This window comes from Brienomyrus brachyistius, unplaced genomic scaffold (genome assembly GCF_023856365.1).
Source record: "Brienomyrus brachyistius isolate T26 unplaced genomic scaffold, BBRACH_0.4 scaffold64, whole genome shotgun sequence".
NCBI lineage: Eukaryota > Metazoa > Chordata > Actinopteri > Osteoglossiformes > Mormyridae > Brienomyrus > Brienomyrus brachyistius.
Window position 1 is genome coordinate 906,088 of NW_026042339.1, and position 16,683 is coordinate 922,770.

Here is a 16,683-nt window from a genome sequence, read left to right on the forward strand (position 1 = left end):
GGAGATTTCTCATATTGTGGTGTGTCTATTATGGGGGTGTGGCTAATGCAGGGTGTGGCTCATGTGGGGGGCGTGGCTCCTGTGGGTTGTACCAATTGCAGGGGTGTGGCTCGTGTGGATATGTGTCTCCTGTGGGAGATTTCTCATATTGCAGTGTGTCAATTGTGGGGGTGTGGCTAATGCAGGGTGTGGCTCATGTGGGGGGCGTGGCTCCTGTGGGTTGTACCAATTGCAGGGGTGTGGCTCGTGTGGATATGTGTCTCCTGTGGGAGATTTCTCATATCGCAGTGTGTCAATTGTGGGGGTGTGGCTAATGCAGGGTGTGGCTCATGTGGGGGGCGTGGCTCCTGTGGGTTGTACCAACTGCAGGGGTGTGGCCCATGTGGGGATATGGCTCCTACGCAGCGTGCTGTGAATCTAAGATAAACATTGACCAGATGCTACTCTAACACCCTGTCAGTTACTATTACCTAATACTGTTAATAACGCTGACTGTCTTAATAAACAGCCCTTTGCACTGTTGAAGAAGAAGCACACACCGATGAAAGCCCAAGGCCAAGTCTTAGCCACATTCACGGCGGATCGTTAATTAAAAAAGAATACAAAAGCCGTCTGAATTCTGCCCTGATTCTTGTCAGTCTGACAGGGTCGCTGCCTTTGGTGTACACTATTAACATAGCTGCTCGCGGGTCGGCTCTAACTGCAGTCAGGACAGCCAGTTGCCTAGGGCTCCCGACTTATTTTGCGAGGCGGAGGAAGCGAAATAGTCATTCTTTTTCCTGGTAGGTGGGCGTCCAAAATAAAGCTTCTCCTGCAGCCCCTGAGAAGGTAGATCCGGCCCTCGCTGTACACCCCGTGTCTCTCAGGTGCCCTTGCCATTCGACACTGTCGAATGACACCTTATTAGGAGCCTGCTGAGGGACCTCATTGCTGTTTCCAGGGAAGAGGTGTTTGTGGCAGAGACCTTAGTGCATTTTTATGGCTCCTCTGCTTACTGTCAGTCTTTCAAAAGCGCTCCTGTTTCAGTGAAAGTTTGTTTCAATGAAACTCCCCAAAACCTGTGTGGTCAGTCACACAGAAATATTTACAGGCACCCCAGGTTCTGGTGAAAACTGCATATCAACTGATCAACTGAGAACCGCAAAGCTATTTTGGAAAGGTGGGCTTCTAAGCACCTGCATCTACAAGGCTGTTCTGTGCATTTGGAACCTGCATTTCAGTGTCATATTTACAATATCATAGCCAGACATACAATTATGGTCCTTTAGTGGTAATTAACTGACATTTTGTATCTATGTAAAACTGTTCTGTGAAATGGTTTAATTCTTCAGCCTTGTTGACATACAACAGCACTGTCAAGATTTAAAAAAAAAAAAACAGGGGTATATTTATATGTAATTATGGCAACGCAATTTTCTAGCAAATTGTCATCATTACCTTCCTGTTGAAAGCTTAATGAAAGTTTCATATGAATGAATTTACATTCAATCATGACGAGTAACTTGGCTTGTGAATATAACACAAAACATTACCCTTCATAAAGGAAAATAGCGAGTATTATTTAACATACTCCTTAAATACACAGAAATGTATTTAAATTACTTAGATACATTGTTACATTGTTTAACCTGGCCGAGATCCCCCCCCCCCATCTCTCTCTCTCTCTCTCTCACACACACACACACACGCACACAGCGAGGCACGCTCACTTTCATAACATGCATATGAATTATGAACACAAAACAAACGCGGGGGATTCACCTCTCTTCGTTTACAACAAGGACGACTTTCGTATCAGTGGGCCCGTCCCTCCCCGCAACACAGTCACATGTTGATTCAATGGGCTAACGAAGCGGTGTCCGTATCTACACACGTCACGCTGTGGTTACCAGTGGAACCTTATAAACTTGCGATGGAGCCAGAAAATTCATATTGAGAAAAAGTGCGGAGACGCGAAGAGTGACAGTAAGATCACAGTAAGTTACCATTTAGCCTAAGAAAACGTGTTTCTTTGCATTTTTACAATGACGTGTATTTAAACTTTGAAAGCTACTTTTGATATATGTTTTTGTGATTAGAAATGCTTTTAAATCGACTGATGTAGTAATCGTGAAATGTGAGAAAATATCTTAAATAGTGATCATCGCTAAATCTCATGAGCTGCTGTTGTCGGGAATTGAAGGTGCATTCTGGCGGTATTTCTGTACTTACTGACTTCACGGTATTTCTGCGCTTTTCAGTCATTCTTCCCTATAAAACAGCTCTACAGTGCCTATATATTGATATCATTTAAATATATATATATATGTATATTTATTTCTGAATTTATTTGCAGATCAGACAAGATGCCTATTCCAGCTGGTGGCGTAACCTATTCCTGGAATGATTTCACGGATAATAAGAACGTATGTATCTTTCTCAATTTCTTTCATGAGAGAAATAAAGTAGTTCTTTCTAGTTCATGCTACTGCCCCCCCCTTTTCATATCACTGCACCTGTGCTCGAGAACGTTTACGCGGTGGTGTTCCTGACAGACATAGATGCGAAATAAACCTCATGTGGGTTGGGATGGCGACCAAATACGAAATTCTTTTGTTTTTCTTTTAAAAAAAAAATAAAATAAAAATAGACCGCAAGATACAGGTCTGGTGTGTTTTTGTCATGTATTTTGCAGAAATGGAAAAAAGATGTCAGAAAACTAAGAAACTACACAGATCTGTTTTAGGGTTAAATGTTGTCCTGAATGGGAGAACGTCATGTAATAATAAATGTTCTGTTCTGCTTTCCACGTGTTACAGAATGATGACTTCACCACACTAGATAATCTAGATGGTGGCTTCTGTGACAAGAGTCCTGTCAGGGAGTTTCGAAGCAAATATGAACCCCCTCTCTACTGGTTGATTGTACTGGTGGGGGCCATAGGCAATCTGCTAGTGGTATGGATCTACCTTCACTTTCACAAGCGTTTGAAGACCATGACGGACATCTACTTGCTCAACCTTGCCATCGCCGACCTGCTGTTCCTGGGGACTCTACCATTTTGGGCCACAGACGCTGTCCATGGATGGACCTACGGTACTCCAGCTTGCAAGCTGGTGATAGCCATCTACAAGATCAACTTCTTCAGCAGCATGCTGCTGCTGACCTGCATCAGCGTGGACCGTTATGTAGCCATTGTTCAGGCCACTAAGTTCAAGAACTCCAAAAGAGAAAGACTTTTGCAAAGCAAGCTGGTGTGCATGGGAGTCTGGCTGCTAGCTGTTGTCTTGTCTCTCCCAGAGTTCATCTTTGGCGAAGCGAAGGAGACCTATGAAGGCGACACCAACTGTACTATGGTCTTCTGGTTCAACCAGAACAACCGCATCAAAATCCTGGTTTTGTCCCTCCAGATCTGCATGGGTTTCTGCCTGCCCCTGCTGGTCATGATATTCTGCTATACTGTCATCATCCGCACTTTGCTGCAGTCCAAGAATTTTGCGAAGCACAAGGCCCTCCGCGTCATCCTGGCAGTTGTGGCAGTATTTGTTCTCTCCCAGATGCCACACAACGGTGCCCTATTGGTTGAGGTGACGCAGGCAGCTAACACCACAATTACAGACTGCGAAGAGGTTAAGCGCCTTAGCATCATTAGTCAGGTGCTGAAGAGCCTAGCCTACACTCACAGTTGCCTCAATCCAATCCTCTATGTCTTCATTGGGGTGCGCTTTCGTGATGATCTGTTGAAGGCGCTCCAAAGCTGTGGTTGTTGCAGACGGTATGGTCAACACAGCATAACGAAACGCAGTAGTACGTCAGAAACAGAGACGACGCCGGCACTGTCATTGTAGCGAACCTCTGAGACTAGCTGAAATGTCTACTTTTTTGACAAAAGAATGTGTAAAATATCTATCCATCCATTTTTCAAACCGCTTATCCTACTGGGTCGTGGGGGGTCCGGAGCATATCCGGGAAGCAATGGGCACGAGGCAGGGAACAACCCAGGATGGGGGACCAGCCCATCGCAGGGCACACTCGCACACCATTCACTTTCACATGCATTCCTACGGGCAATTTAGCAACTCCAATTAGCCTCAGTATGTCTTTGGACTGTGGGGGGAAACTGGAGTACCCGGAGGAAACCCCCACGACGACATGGGGAGAACATGCAAACTCCACACACATGTAACCCAGGAGGAGACTCGAACCCGGGTCCCAGAGGTGTGAGGCAACAGTGCTAACCACTGCACCACCATGCCGCCCCTGTGTAAAAAATTTTGTACATATATAATGTATATAGTTTATAAATGTATTTGGCAGAAACTATTAACTATGCTGACCTACTGTCCTACAAAGAAAAAACAGTAACTAGTCCTGACTCTGACACCGAAACAAAAAAGTGTTTTTGTGTGGATTTTATAGTAATTTTCAAACTCAATTTCCTTCAAAAACATGCCTCCTTAAACTAAGGTAATTTGTCACCAGACAAAACAGTCTGACAGACTTGATTTTAATCAAAATTTAATTTTGAGAAAATATTAACCAGAAAAGTAATTGCGATTAAAGTTGCGGAACTTTGCCTTTGTACGACAGCGGCAGTGGAAATAGGACAGTTCTTCTGGTATTGTAATGTATTTACAGCATTAACTCAGTGTTCCACAAAGTGTTTAATATGATTTTCATGGTTGTCTTTGTGCGGTGATTGTAGGATCTTGCAGCAGTCAGAATCTGCTGAATGAGCTTATATTTGCTTGTACTTCTATACTTTTTCCAGGTGATGCAGACTGTACAGTACTGACTGTCCATATTTTCATGTGCTCGTCTTACCTATAATTAAATGGGATGAGAATAAACCATTTGTGAATGAGAAAATAATGATTTTTGTTTTTTTTCTTCCATAATATTTCAGTCTCACTACTTGAAATCAGAAACATGTAAAGATTCTGAGCGAATTGCGGTTCGTAGCCAGGAGGAAGCTCACAGGACTAGAATGTACCATAATTAAACCATAGCAGGTCTTCAGAAGGAAAGGGGGGGGGTAGGGTTAGGTTGCCAGTTCTGCAGCTGTGTTTGTAGTACGCAGTGTAAAGCTCAGGAATATGGTGTGAGAGGACAGCTACATGGAAAATGGACATGGAAGGTGGACAGGTGTCCAATAGGTGCCTGGTAAAGAAGCTATTCAGACCACACAGTGACCATGCAACGTTTCCCGAACTCTTTGCCAGGGTTAGCAATTAGCTGGTATAGCATAACTGGGGGTTTTACATGAGATATAATCATTTTCAGTTGTAAATCCCCATGCATGTCTTTGGTTTTACTGGTATAACTGTAAAAGCTGAAATATTATTTCAGGTACTTACAACACTGGGGAAATGGGTTCACAGTGTCCTAAATAAGCTGAGACTGAGCGCTGAGGTTTTGCTGCCAGCTGCCAGTGATGGTATCTACCAAGATTATACGCAACCACAGAGACCAAACACCTTTCTGTCTGTTATTCCTCTCAGACTCGGGGTGGGGGGGGGAAGTTCATCGTGCTCGCAACCGCAGACATCACTCGAGCAACTGTTCTGCAAACATTCTCGCTCTATGACGAAACACTTGATTGTGATGCATGCAAGTGTGTCAGTGCACCTTTTTCAGTCCACTCCTGCAAGTGCATGTAAAGTTGCATTATTTCCTCAGCTTTTTTGTTCATCTGTTTCTGTTTCAGGCAAACGATTCTATCGTTCCGTTTGCAGTTTACTGCTAAAACGGTAGTGTGGCTGTTTTTCTATGTAGGTCTTATCTATGGCAGTTTGAAGATCCCTACACCTGTTAAATATTGTAGTGCCCGCGAGATGGCTCTTCAGCATCTCCCAGCATGCTCTGCACTATTTGTAAATAGCCCTTCTCTGCGTTATGTAAATCGCTGTGCTGTGTATATGATTGTTGCATGTGCCCTAACACTGTACCTGTGTTTGTGTGTGTGATCTTTGCCTGATCCTTTCGTATCTCTGTATACGGTATAGTTACCCACCATGTGTGTGCCTTACTGTCCGGCGTCAGACCTCCCTGAGTTTCCCCATCATGTGTGACTGGTACTTGTGCTTAATCTGTGCAAGGACCACAATTAACAAGTGTGTTGTCTTTGAAACTTTGTTTCCTTTTGTTCCTTCTGCTGTGATGCCTGGCTCTCCTGAGCGCCATAATGCTGATATTACACAGACGTTGCTCTGGACAGTTTCTAAGCCAAGGTGTCACACACTGTGGAAACGGGAGATGATGCTGGATGACATCTGAAAGAAATTTAGCCATTATGTATGAATTGTTATAAACGCGGCGCAGATCTAGCCGGCAGTTCTACACGTATTCAAGGTTGAAGTACTGTTCAGTTTTGGAAATGAAATCAGTGTTGATATCGCGACATTGTTTCAATGTTTTACATTTCCGCATGGGTGAATTAAGAAGATCTTGTGTCAGATTGGAATTAGCATTGAAATAAGTATTGATTTTGAGAAATCAGTCATTGAAACTGCATTTCTGGAGGCTATCCAATTCAAGTCAGTTTTATTTGTATAGTGCATTTTCATTACATTGTCTCAAAGTACTTTACATTATAATGCCCAAAGCCCCCAGTGAGCAAGCCTGGGGTGACAGTGGCAAGGAAAAACTCCCTAGAAGAAAGGAACCAGATTCAAAGGGGGATCCCATCTTCCAGGGGCCGGCAGGGGAAGTCAAATAAACAAGCTGGTAAAGTCCCAGTTCCAATTTTAAGATTTAAGTCTCACAATGGGGGGCAGGCAGGTGCTGCTTCTGACAGCAGGACGGACAGTGGCTCAGCGGCAGAGCATGCGGGAGCGACGTCGCAGGAGGGTGAGCAGGCTGGAATGATGTCACGGGGTCATATCGCTGACGGCTGAGGGTCCAGAGAGCACACAAACACAAACTATGTGCAATTTAGAGAAGTGAATTCACTTAACTGCATGTCTTCTGATGGACAGGAAAGCTCAACCCACACAGAGTTTGTGTGGGATGTGAGCGCCTGACAAAGGAGGTGTCAGACGACCATTTTACTCACCAGGCTGTTGAAGCAGAACCTCATACCCACTCATTAATGTATCACTATCGTTGGGGTACTGTATTGGTGCCGTATTTCCGGGAAGTCTCAAAGGTTCTTAGTCAGGAAAGAAGTCATGGAGACTATATTTGAGTTTTTATTATGGGTTTTTAACACATGTTAGGAAAATAAAAGCAAAGGAAAAGCAAGAAGGAAAAATGAGTGATGCTGAGATGAGTAACAGATATGAGCAGCTGGTTTGGCAGGACACACATGAAGAATATGGGACAGGAGAGAGGGAGGACTGGAGAGTCAGGACTGGAGAGTCAGGACAGGAGAGAGGGAGGACTGGAGAGTCAGGACTGGAGAGTCAGGACAGGAGAGAGGGAGGACTGGAGAGTCAGGACTGGAGAGTCAGGACTGGAGAGTCAGGACACGAGAGAGGAAGGACTGGAGAGCCAAGACTGGAGAGAGGGAGGACTGAAGAGTCAGAACTGGAGAGTCAGGACAGGAGAGAGGGAAGATTGAAGAGTCAGGACAGGAGAGAGGGAAGATTGAAGAGTCAGAACTGGAGAGTCAGGACAGGAGAGAGGGAAGATTGAAGAGTCAGAACTGGAGAGTCAGGACAGGAGAGAGGGAAGATTGAAGAATCGGGACTAGAGAGTCAGGACAGGAGAGAGGGAAGATTGAAGAGTCAGAACTGGAGAGTCAGGACAGGAAAGAGGAAAGATCGAAGAGTCAGGAGTAGAGAGTCAGGACAGGAAAGAGGGAAGATTGAAGAGTCAGAACTGGAGAGTCAGGACAGGAGAGAGGGAAGATTGAAGAGTCAGAACTGGAGAGTCAGGACAGGAGAGGGGGAAGATTGAAGAGTCAGGACTGGAGAGTCAGTGAGCAGCTCCTCTGCACAGGTCATCTGGCACAAATGAAGGAGCTCAAATATGAAAATGAAAGTTAACAGAATGAGATAAAATTGGTACCTTATGGCCAAGCGTTGGGGGTGGATGTTTAGGTGGGGCATGTCTATGGCCAAGCATTGGAGGTGGATGTGTATGTGGGGCATGTCTTTGGCTAAGCGTTGGAGGTGGATGTTTAGGAGGAACATCTCTATGGCCAAGCATTGGAGGTGGATGTTTAGGTGGGGCATCTCTATGGCCAAGCATTGGAGGTGGATGTTTAGGTGGGGCATCTCTATGGTCAAGCATTGGAGGTGGATGTTTAGGTGGGGCATCTCTATGGCCAAGCATTGGAGGTGGATGTTTAGGTGGGGCATCTCTATGGTCAAGCGTTGGAGGTGGATGTTTAGGTGGGGCATCTCTATGGTCAAGCGTTGGGGGTGGATGTTTAGGTGGGACATCTCTATGGCCAAGCATTGGAGGTGGATGTTTAGGTGGGGCATCTCTATGGCCAAGCGTTGGGGGTGGATGTTTAGGTGGGGCATCTCTATGGCCTAGCATTGGAGGTGGATGTTTATGTGGGGCATCTCTATGGCCAAGCGTTGGGGGTGGATGTTTAGGTGGGGCATCTCTATGGCCAAGCATTGGAGGTGGATGTTTAGGTGGGGCATCTCTATGGCCAAGCGTTGGGGGTGGATGTTTAGGTGGGGCATCTCTATGGCCAAGCGTTGGGGGTGGATATTTAGGTGGGGCATCTCTATGGGTGAAATACTGGGGATAAATTAATGCTTAGTGCTGTAATTTGAACTTAGCAGAAAATTTCGGACAGCACAGGGCTGCCAGAAATCAGCACCGATTCTTATTAAATCACTTTTGTGCACTTTTAAGATCCCATTATTTCTCTGTTCTTGTGTAGACATGTACGACCACGACATTTGAGAAAGGCCGCCGAGCTCAGAGTTCTGGAGTAAATTAGCCTGTTAGCCAGGGGTGAAACTAAGGGTGGGCACAGATTGTCTGCTCCCCTGGTTGACAGCTTTTGCGTTTAAACATGAAGGCCCCTTCTCATATACTGCTAAGGAGCAGGAACACTCCAGGTCAGCAGGACGCTAAGTTGTTGACCGTACAAACAGACCCTTCCCAGGATCTCATGCAACATCCACCTCCTCCACACAGTTAGGGAGCGCTCAACTGCCACTGTGCATCTCCACTCTCTGCTGTTTTAATATCCTGAGCACTCAGGTTTTTAGATGGAGGCTGAAAATTGACCATGGTAATCACGCGTGTGTGCGAGCATTTGTATAGGTTACATTTGGGGACCAAAATGTCCTCAAAGTGTCGCAAAATCTGAAACTTGCTTACTTTTACTAACATATTTCAGGTCACCATTTGAATAACCTCAATTTTTCAAAATCTGCGAATGCAATTGAAAAAAAAAAAAAATAACAAAACTCTTGTATTTTGTTTGGTTACTAAAGGTTAAGATTAGGGTTGGGTAGGGGTTAAGGTTGCCGTGATTAGGATTAAGGTTTTTCGCATAGAGATGAATGAAAGGTCCCCATTTAGATCGGTACGCCAACATGTGTGTGTGTTTGTGTGTGTTTGTGTGTGTTTGAGCAGGTCAGCCCCCCCACTGAGTCTGTGGCACCACCCTGCTCAACCTTACAACGTTTGACTGTAGTGAAGCGCAGACCTCAATTTGACAAAGACCCCAAATTACAACCCTGAATTCAGCGGTGATGATTTCTCAAACAAGGAGAAGAAAGGTGTCTTTAATCTAGGGAATGGAAAAAAACCTGCCGAGGGTCTTATCTGTAGTCGTATCTGATTTCAGTGGGTTTTTTCTCAGTCTGTGGCCAAAGTTTCCATGTCACTGAGACGTCAGGTGTGATGTTCAACACCCCCCCCCCACCACCACCACCACCACCACCACCACCATCTTCAGTCAGTCATGAGCAGTACGTGTCCAGCCCAGCTCTGATCTCTTTGCACGTTTAAATAACCCTACAGCATTAAAGGAGTTATCTTCAGTTCTAGTTTTGTCAGTGAACTTTCTGCGAGTTGGATTCCTCTGGTCTTAGGCTGGCTTTCTTTGCTCCATTTTTTCCTACAAGTCTTGTGTAGGCAGGATATTACCAAGATCACACCTTCTGCCTTGCCCTCTCTCCTTTCCCTTAAAGGTAGATCCTTCCCCTGTTGTGCTGAGGAATCAGGTTCCCCGTCTTCCGGATATTGTGTCTGTCTGGAGAAGCACGTCCCCGGGCTGAAAAGCTGCCCCGTTCTACCGCAGGGACACCCGTGACAGCTGCCATCCCTCCGTAGCCTAGCGGGGGAGAATCTGGGAACTTATCTCACTCTGCATTGCATAGATGTCGGGTCCATGTTGACTAGCATGTCAGTGGAAGCGACAGGGTCCCCTTTAGTCACTTATCTAGATCACTCTCGTCACCTCAGGTTCAGACATTTTCAGTTAGCTGTTGTTTATCAGGCAACCCGTCTTATCGGAACTTTTTCATTGGTGTCACATTTGACACTAATTCCCATGAAATATAAAACATTCTATTTCCAATTAAAACCTGTATCCTCTTCATCTAGAGCAAGGTTCCTGAATTCCGCTCTTAGACAGCCAGAATCCAAGGCAGTTTGCAGATTTTGCTGCTTAACACACATCTACTAAACCTGGTAATTGGCTGAGGATGTGTTTGAGCAGGAAAATCTACAAACTGTGTTGGATTCTGACCCTCTGGGGCCGGGATTAGGGAGCCCTGATCTAAAGTATTGCCGATGAACATCATTACTATGAAATCATGTTTTATTACATGTTTATGATTGAAGTTTTATTAGTAAATCACTCTTTGCTGATTCAAATTTTTTTTCCTGGGATCAATAACCTTAAGCATAATGTTCCTTAATCTTAGTACAATCAAACGTTCCATTAGTATCTGTACAATACTCCCCTCTTGTGACAGCCTTCTGACACTACAAGCTGAATGGAATCGCGCATCCAGAAGATCCGTCTAACGGCCAGAGGCTGTGCTGCCTGAAACCCGGTGAAAGATAAGCACAACAGGCACCCATTCACCCTGGAAGGGGATGTTCGGTTTTATAAGCGAGTTTACATTTCGGATGGTGAAACCTTTGGAAGATGGTGTTTTAGTAGCTGTGGCTGGAGAAGAATCACGTTTCTTGGGCTGCGGGTTTGATTTTTATGGTCTGGAGGCTGTCAGGGCAGCTCCGCACCATCATCACTCCCCTCCGTCCCCACAGCACGCGAATACGAGCACATGCGTGGGGAGAGGAGGGCACCGGCAGCCGCCCACAGTGCGTGTGATGGCATGGCCACCGTAAACGTGAAGGTGCGTGCGACGGCACGTTGGTGCGAAGCCACGGAAGTGCACAGTGAGCAGCGGTCAGGGGCAGCTCAGCCCTGTTCATGCAGACCGGCGCGCGGGGGAAGTGCTAGATATTCACGACTATAAATGCAGTGCAGCAAGCTGGAGGTGAGACGGTGTTTGAGGCAGCCACACTTTTGTGACCTGAGTGTCGTGGAAGTCCGTGCACAGGCCTCCTTTGCACGGAGATGGACAAGATCAGGGTTCTCTCCCTCTTCAGCTTCATAGTTGTTTAAAGCAAACTCACACCTGGAGAGGCTGGAAAGCCATACTATGGGCTGCAAAAACGCCCCCTCAGATATGTAGGGCAGGGCCAAGTTCAGACCACAGAATAAAATAGCAGATTATCATCAATCATCCATCCATCCATTTTCCAAACCACTTATCCTACTGGGTTGCGGCAGGTCCGGAGCCCATCCCGGAAGCAATGGGCACAAGGCAGGGAACAACCCAGGACAGGGGTCAGCCCATCGCAGGGCACACTCACACACCAGTCACTCACACATGCACTCCTACGGGCAATTTAGCAACTCCAATTAACCTCAGCATGTCTTTGGACTGTGGGGGGAAACCGGAGTACCCGGAGGAAACCCCACGACGACTTGGGGAGAACATGCAAACTCCGCACACATGTGACCCAGACGGAGACTTGAACCCGGGTCCCAGAGGTGTGAGGCAACAGTGCTAACCACTGCACCACCATGCCGCCCCCCCCCCCAATAAATGTATTACTGATATTTCAAAATGAAAACAAATAATAAATAGCATATTGAACTATTTAAGCAGCCTGACATTTTCAGGCATGCATGGTCTCCTTCTGGTATCCATCGTTTGTGAAACTTCCAGTGATTAGCAATAATAAGTGATTAGCAGTGGCACCACTGCAACCATGCACTGCGCTCAAGCGATCAGACGGACACGAGTGCGGCGTATTTGCCATTTCTCTGCACAGAAGTTGTGGTTTATTGTGTGTGGAATATCACCCACTGACTCTTCCTTGAATTTAACTTCAAACCTCGACCTCGACCTCAATCAACCAATAATTCAGCCAGTGTGATGAAGCGGATTAATTTCAGGCACTGATTTCCAAAGTAGTGTGGGCGTCTCTCAGGTAAGTGGGGGGCATCGTGTCCATCATTCCTACCCGCTTGTTTTCCCCATGTTTTAAGACCCACAGGGTGTCTGTCCTTCCTTTATGATGGTGTCCTTTACACACCTTTTTAAGCACATCATGTTCTCGGCACCAGCTGTAGCTCTATATCAGTGCAGAGTTTGTGTGTAAAATTAGCGGGATGGGAAAGTCCCAAGGATCTCCGAGCTGCAGAAGGGTTAAGGTCAGCCTTAGGACCCCCCCCCACTCCCCCCACTCTGACATGCGAGTCCTTTTCGAAGGATCACATATATATTATTGTGATCTCCTTAACTGATCCTGAAAACTGTATAGGCTTAAACTCAGAAATCTCAATCCTTACTCTGTTTACATACTTGTAAATAAAATTGTGCATATTTATTTTTTGCATGGTTATGTCACGCCTGAACCCTGTACTGGAAGTTTGGAACATGAAAGGATGATTACATCTGACACCCACAGCAAGTCCAGATTGTGTGTGCGGTGCCTTCAGAAGATCTAGGCGTTGCTGTACAATAATCGCCACAGCTTACGTCCTAATGCCAGACTGAAGGACAATGGTGTTGGTGTCAGAAGTGCAAGGAGCTCTTGGCTAGATGGCCACGTTGTACAGGCCGGGCCAGTGACTGTGATGTGTAGGGGAAGCAGCTCTGCATCTCTCATGTTACCTCCCCACTTCGTTGTCCTCCACCTCTCTCTTCCAGGCCCTAGTCATCAGTCTGCATGCAACCGTGGTCAGGTCCCCCTCAGCTGCCATCCCCACATGGCAGTGCTTTTCGTGACGAGCAGTGGGTCCATGTGTGAGCTCGGTGTCCCACACCAGGTAGCGTTACCCCCAGCGTAGACTCCACTGCATCCATAGGCACCCTGGATCTCTAGACGTGCTGCTGCGTGGCACCGCCGTACTGGGAGGAGTACCGTTGGAGAGGCTAAAGCAGGTGAAGCACATGCTAACTTGGCTGCAAGTCACAGAGCCCCCCAGAGGCCCCTTGCTGCTTGCCTGCCTTTTTAGAAAATGTTAGTTCCTGTCACCCAGGGCTGCCTGGGTGTCTACAGCTTTTGTATAAATATTGCATCAAGTTCAAACTGTGATGTAATACTCTGTCAGCTGTACTCTTCCGGGCCATACTCAGGCAGGGGAGCAGGTTATGGAAATTACGACCAGAAAGACCAGCAGCTGTTGAGGCGTGGGTGATGGGTACCTCAACAGGGGTAAAAATGGGTACTGCAGCGCCACCCTGTGGCAGATGGAAGGTAGCATCCATTTGCAGACACAGAGGAACAGCCTCGTATCTAGGTGAACTCACCTTGAAGGACTTTCAAGCACCCGTGGAAAGCAGGAGAGGTGCTTGGTCTTCAGGTGGTGACCTGTTCCTCTCAGACTTCAGCAGACACGGATAGTATGGAGTCCTGTCTCACTCTGGTTGGCTTCTCAAAGCTCATGCTTTCATAAAGACCTGCATTCGAGGACATCTGGACATGTATCACTAATACAAGAAAAGATCATTTTAAGTGGGATATTTTCAAAGCTCAAACTGTTGTCATGTTGCCATGGTTTCACGATCTTCACTTACATGTCGACCCGGGGATTTAATTAGAGAGCTAGACAAAGCTATCTAGCTAATTGCATTTTACTTTTCAATTGGCTGTTTTTAATTATGTTTTCAGAGTTGGGTTACAGCACATTAGATCCCCCCACCGGTACAGTTTTAAACGACACCAGTGACACAAGTCCTAATTGACGAATGCTAATGACGGAGAAATCCGAGACGTTGGCCATTATTAACGCAGCCTAAGCCACGCCGGCTCCCTTTGTTCTCCGGACACAGACGGGCATGAAGCGCGCTCGAATGGTCGGGTTGATGGTGAGGTCAGATGGCGATTTTGACGGGATAGCCATCCTAAAGCATGTCTTGCTGCTGCCTCCGAGCCGTGAAAAGGGCTCGAGCTCAGCGAGAAGAGAGGATTGACAGGAACTACAAAATGGGAAACTGCTGAATGACGGGAAATGTGCATTACTACAAGTGACATGAGCTATCCCTGAACAGTGAGGAGTAGTCGACCTGCGGCCAGATCAAGGGTAAGCGGCTTAACACCTCCTGCTGTACACATTTAGGAGAGATGATGCCTAGGATCGTGTCACTCGCTTGCACGCTTGGCGCATGCAGGCAGCTCCGAGCCACTTTGTCCGTCTCATAACAGGATTATGAGAAGCGGGCCAATAATCTCCTCACTCGGGATATGTGTGCATCAGTTGTAATACCTAAGACCAGCTACGACCAGGCGGAGAATACCAAAGACACTGCGAAACTGTGCCAGGTAATCATGTTATCCAGTTAACAGCGTACACTTATAATCTGGCAAGATGCGAAAGGTCAAGGTGTAATCAAGATGCACTACAAATATCCTTGCACATAAAGTACCTTAATTTTTGGAAATTCTCTTTACCTGTATGAAATAAACATCATATTCATTGCGTGGTACAATGTTGTGATAACACAGATAACACATCCATACTTCTGAAATCAAATCAATACGAATCTTTATCCTTATCCCTGAATCGATGTGCATTTCTTTTCCATGTTCCTACCATCTTTCACCAACCCTGAGGCGTGTGCCAAACCAGCTGCTGTGACCGTCCAGGACCCAGCTCACTGCAAGCCGGTGTCAGCTTGCCGCTTTCTGTTGCCTTGGGAATCAAACAAGTCCATCCCTGCTGCCTGTACCACCAGTTGCTATACTATATCGATGTCTCTACCTATCCTATACTGCACAGCAGAACTGACCTCAGATCTGCGGAGAATAGCAGGACGTTTAGTGACATTGCTGTGAAGGGAGGCTACATTCTTCATGTGAAAGAGAAACACAAAGCTACAGGAACAATGGTGGGAAGGAATAATGCTTTGTGCACTGCACTCATCACCTCTACAGCAGCTACCTGGGCACAATGCAGTGGGTAAAGAGCAGGGCTGCGTGTGAGGGAGTAGTCGTAACTAACACGGGGCCCACCTAGGAGACTGAGGGGGCGGCGACGGAGAGACCATGCAGAGCACCTCCTCCAGCGACTTAAGCACAGACAAATCACAAGGATGAGCTGTCGCTACCAAGAAGGCCAGGGAGCAGCAACCACAGCCAGCGGTGACATCTCAGAGCAGAAGAGGGAGATCGAGTCCTCAGGGTGCACTACCCCAGTGGGTGCTCAACTGAGGCCAGAGACTTTCAAAAGCAGCTTCGAGCCTTTGAACCGTGACGAGTCAACAGAAAACCAGTTACCCTACCCAGAGTTCCTTCCGGCTCCTTTAAAGACGCTGGACCTAAGCCAGAAGTCAGAGGGCAACGCAGATTGGGAGTTGTGTCAGGAGCTACACGCACAAGACCCCACCCTCACTGCCATCATCAGCCGCCTTGCAGCGATAGAGAAGATGCAGGCGGCTACCATTCAGAAAGAGAGAAGCAAAGCAGGCAGAGTGAGGCCATCCACTGCAACGGCCACTAAGCGGAGTGCCTTCCGATTCAGAAAGACGGACGCCGTTGGCCACCAGCTGGAATACTCAACGGCCACAGCAAACACGGAAAGTGTGGGGTCCTGTCTCACCTTGGCTGGCTTCTCAGAGCTCACACTTTCACAAAGACCTGCTACATGCTCTCCAGCTAATCCCCAGCAGGACAAGACGGCTTCATGTGTAAGTGCTCCGGAGTCGGCACACCCGCAGTGGAGCTCGGCCAAGCCGAACAGGACACCGATGCTTCAGTTCAAAAGGTCAGATGCGAACAGTCTCCATTCTAAACCAAAGGCCTGCTGCAAGGCCAAGAAGCTCCAAAACCCAGCTCTGAGAAAACCACCAGGCCCAACGAGAGAGGAGCACACTGGGCCAAACCAAGAAGCGTGAGGAGGCCCCGTGGTGTTAATTTCAGCTAAGGGTCTATCGTATTGCGATATGTGATGAAGTCATCCAGGTACGCCTGGGAATACACCGCTAATACTCGTCGGTAACTTGATGCTAGACCATCACCAAAATGTAATGGTTTTCAAACCTTTAACAATATTATTTACACTAGTGGTCAAAATTGTGGAAGCACTTCCAATTTTTAAAGATTGTAGAACTTTATTCCAATTAATTATGGAAGTGTCCAATGTATATTTCTAACATTCATTGATTGTTCATAAACAATACTAATATTCTTGCAGTAATTTTTAGAGCGACATCAAAAATGCTAGGTATTTCAGCCACTGGGGCGGCATGGTGGTGCAGTGGT

At 46.7% G+C, this 16,683-nt stretch overlaps 1 protein-coding gene across 1 annotated transcript; it reads left to right on the forward strand.

The window, feature by feature from the left end:
• Positions 1-1,780: 1,780 nt before the first annotated feature.
• Positions 1,781-4,975, forward strand: ccr9a (chemokine (C-C motif) receptor 9a). Its single transcript, XM_049002094.1, has 3 exons — positions 1,781-1,976; positions 2,336-2,405; positions 2,799-4,975. The coding sequence occupies exons 2-3, from the start codon at positions 2,346-2,348 to the stop codon at positions 3,825-3,827; spliced, it is 1,089 nt and encodes a 362-aa protein (XP_048858051.1). The 5' UTR covers positions 1,781-1,976; positions 2,336-2,345; the 3' UTR covers positions 3,828-4,975.
• Positions 4,976-16,683: the final 11,708 nt, after the last annotated feature.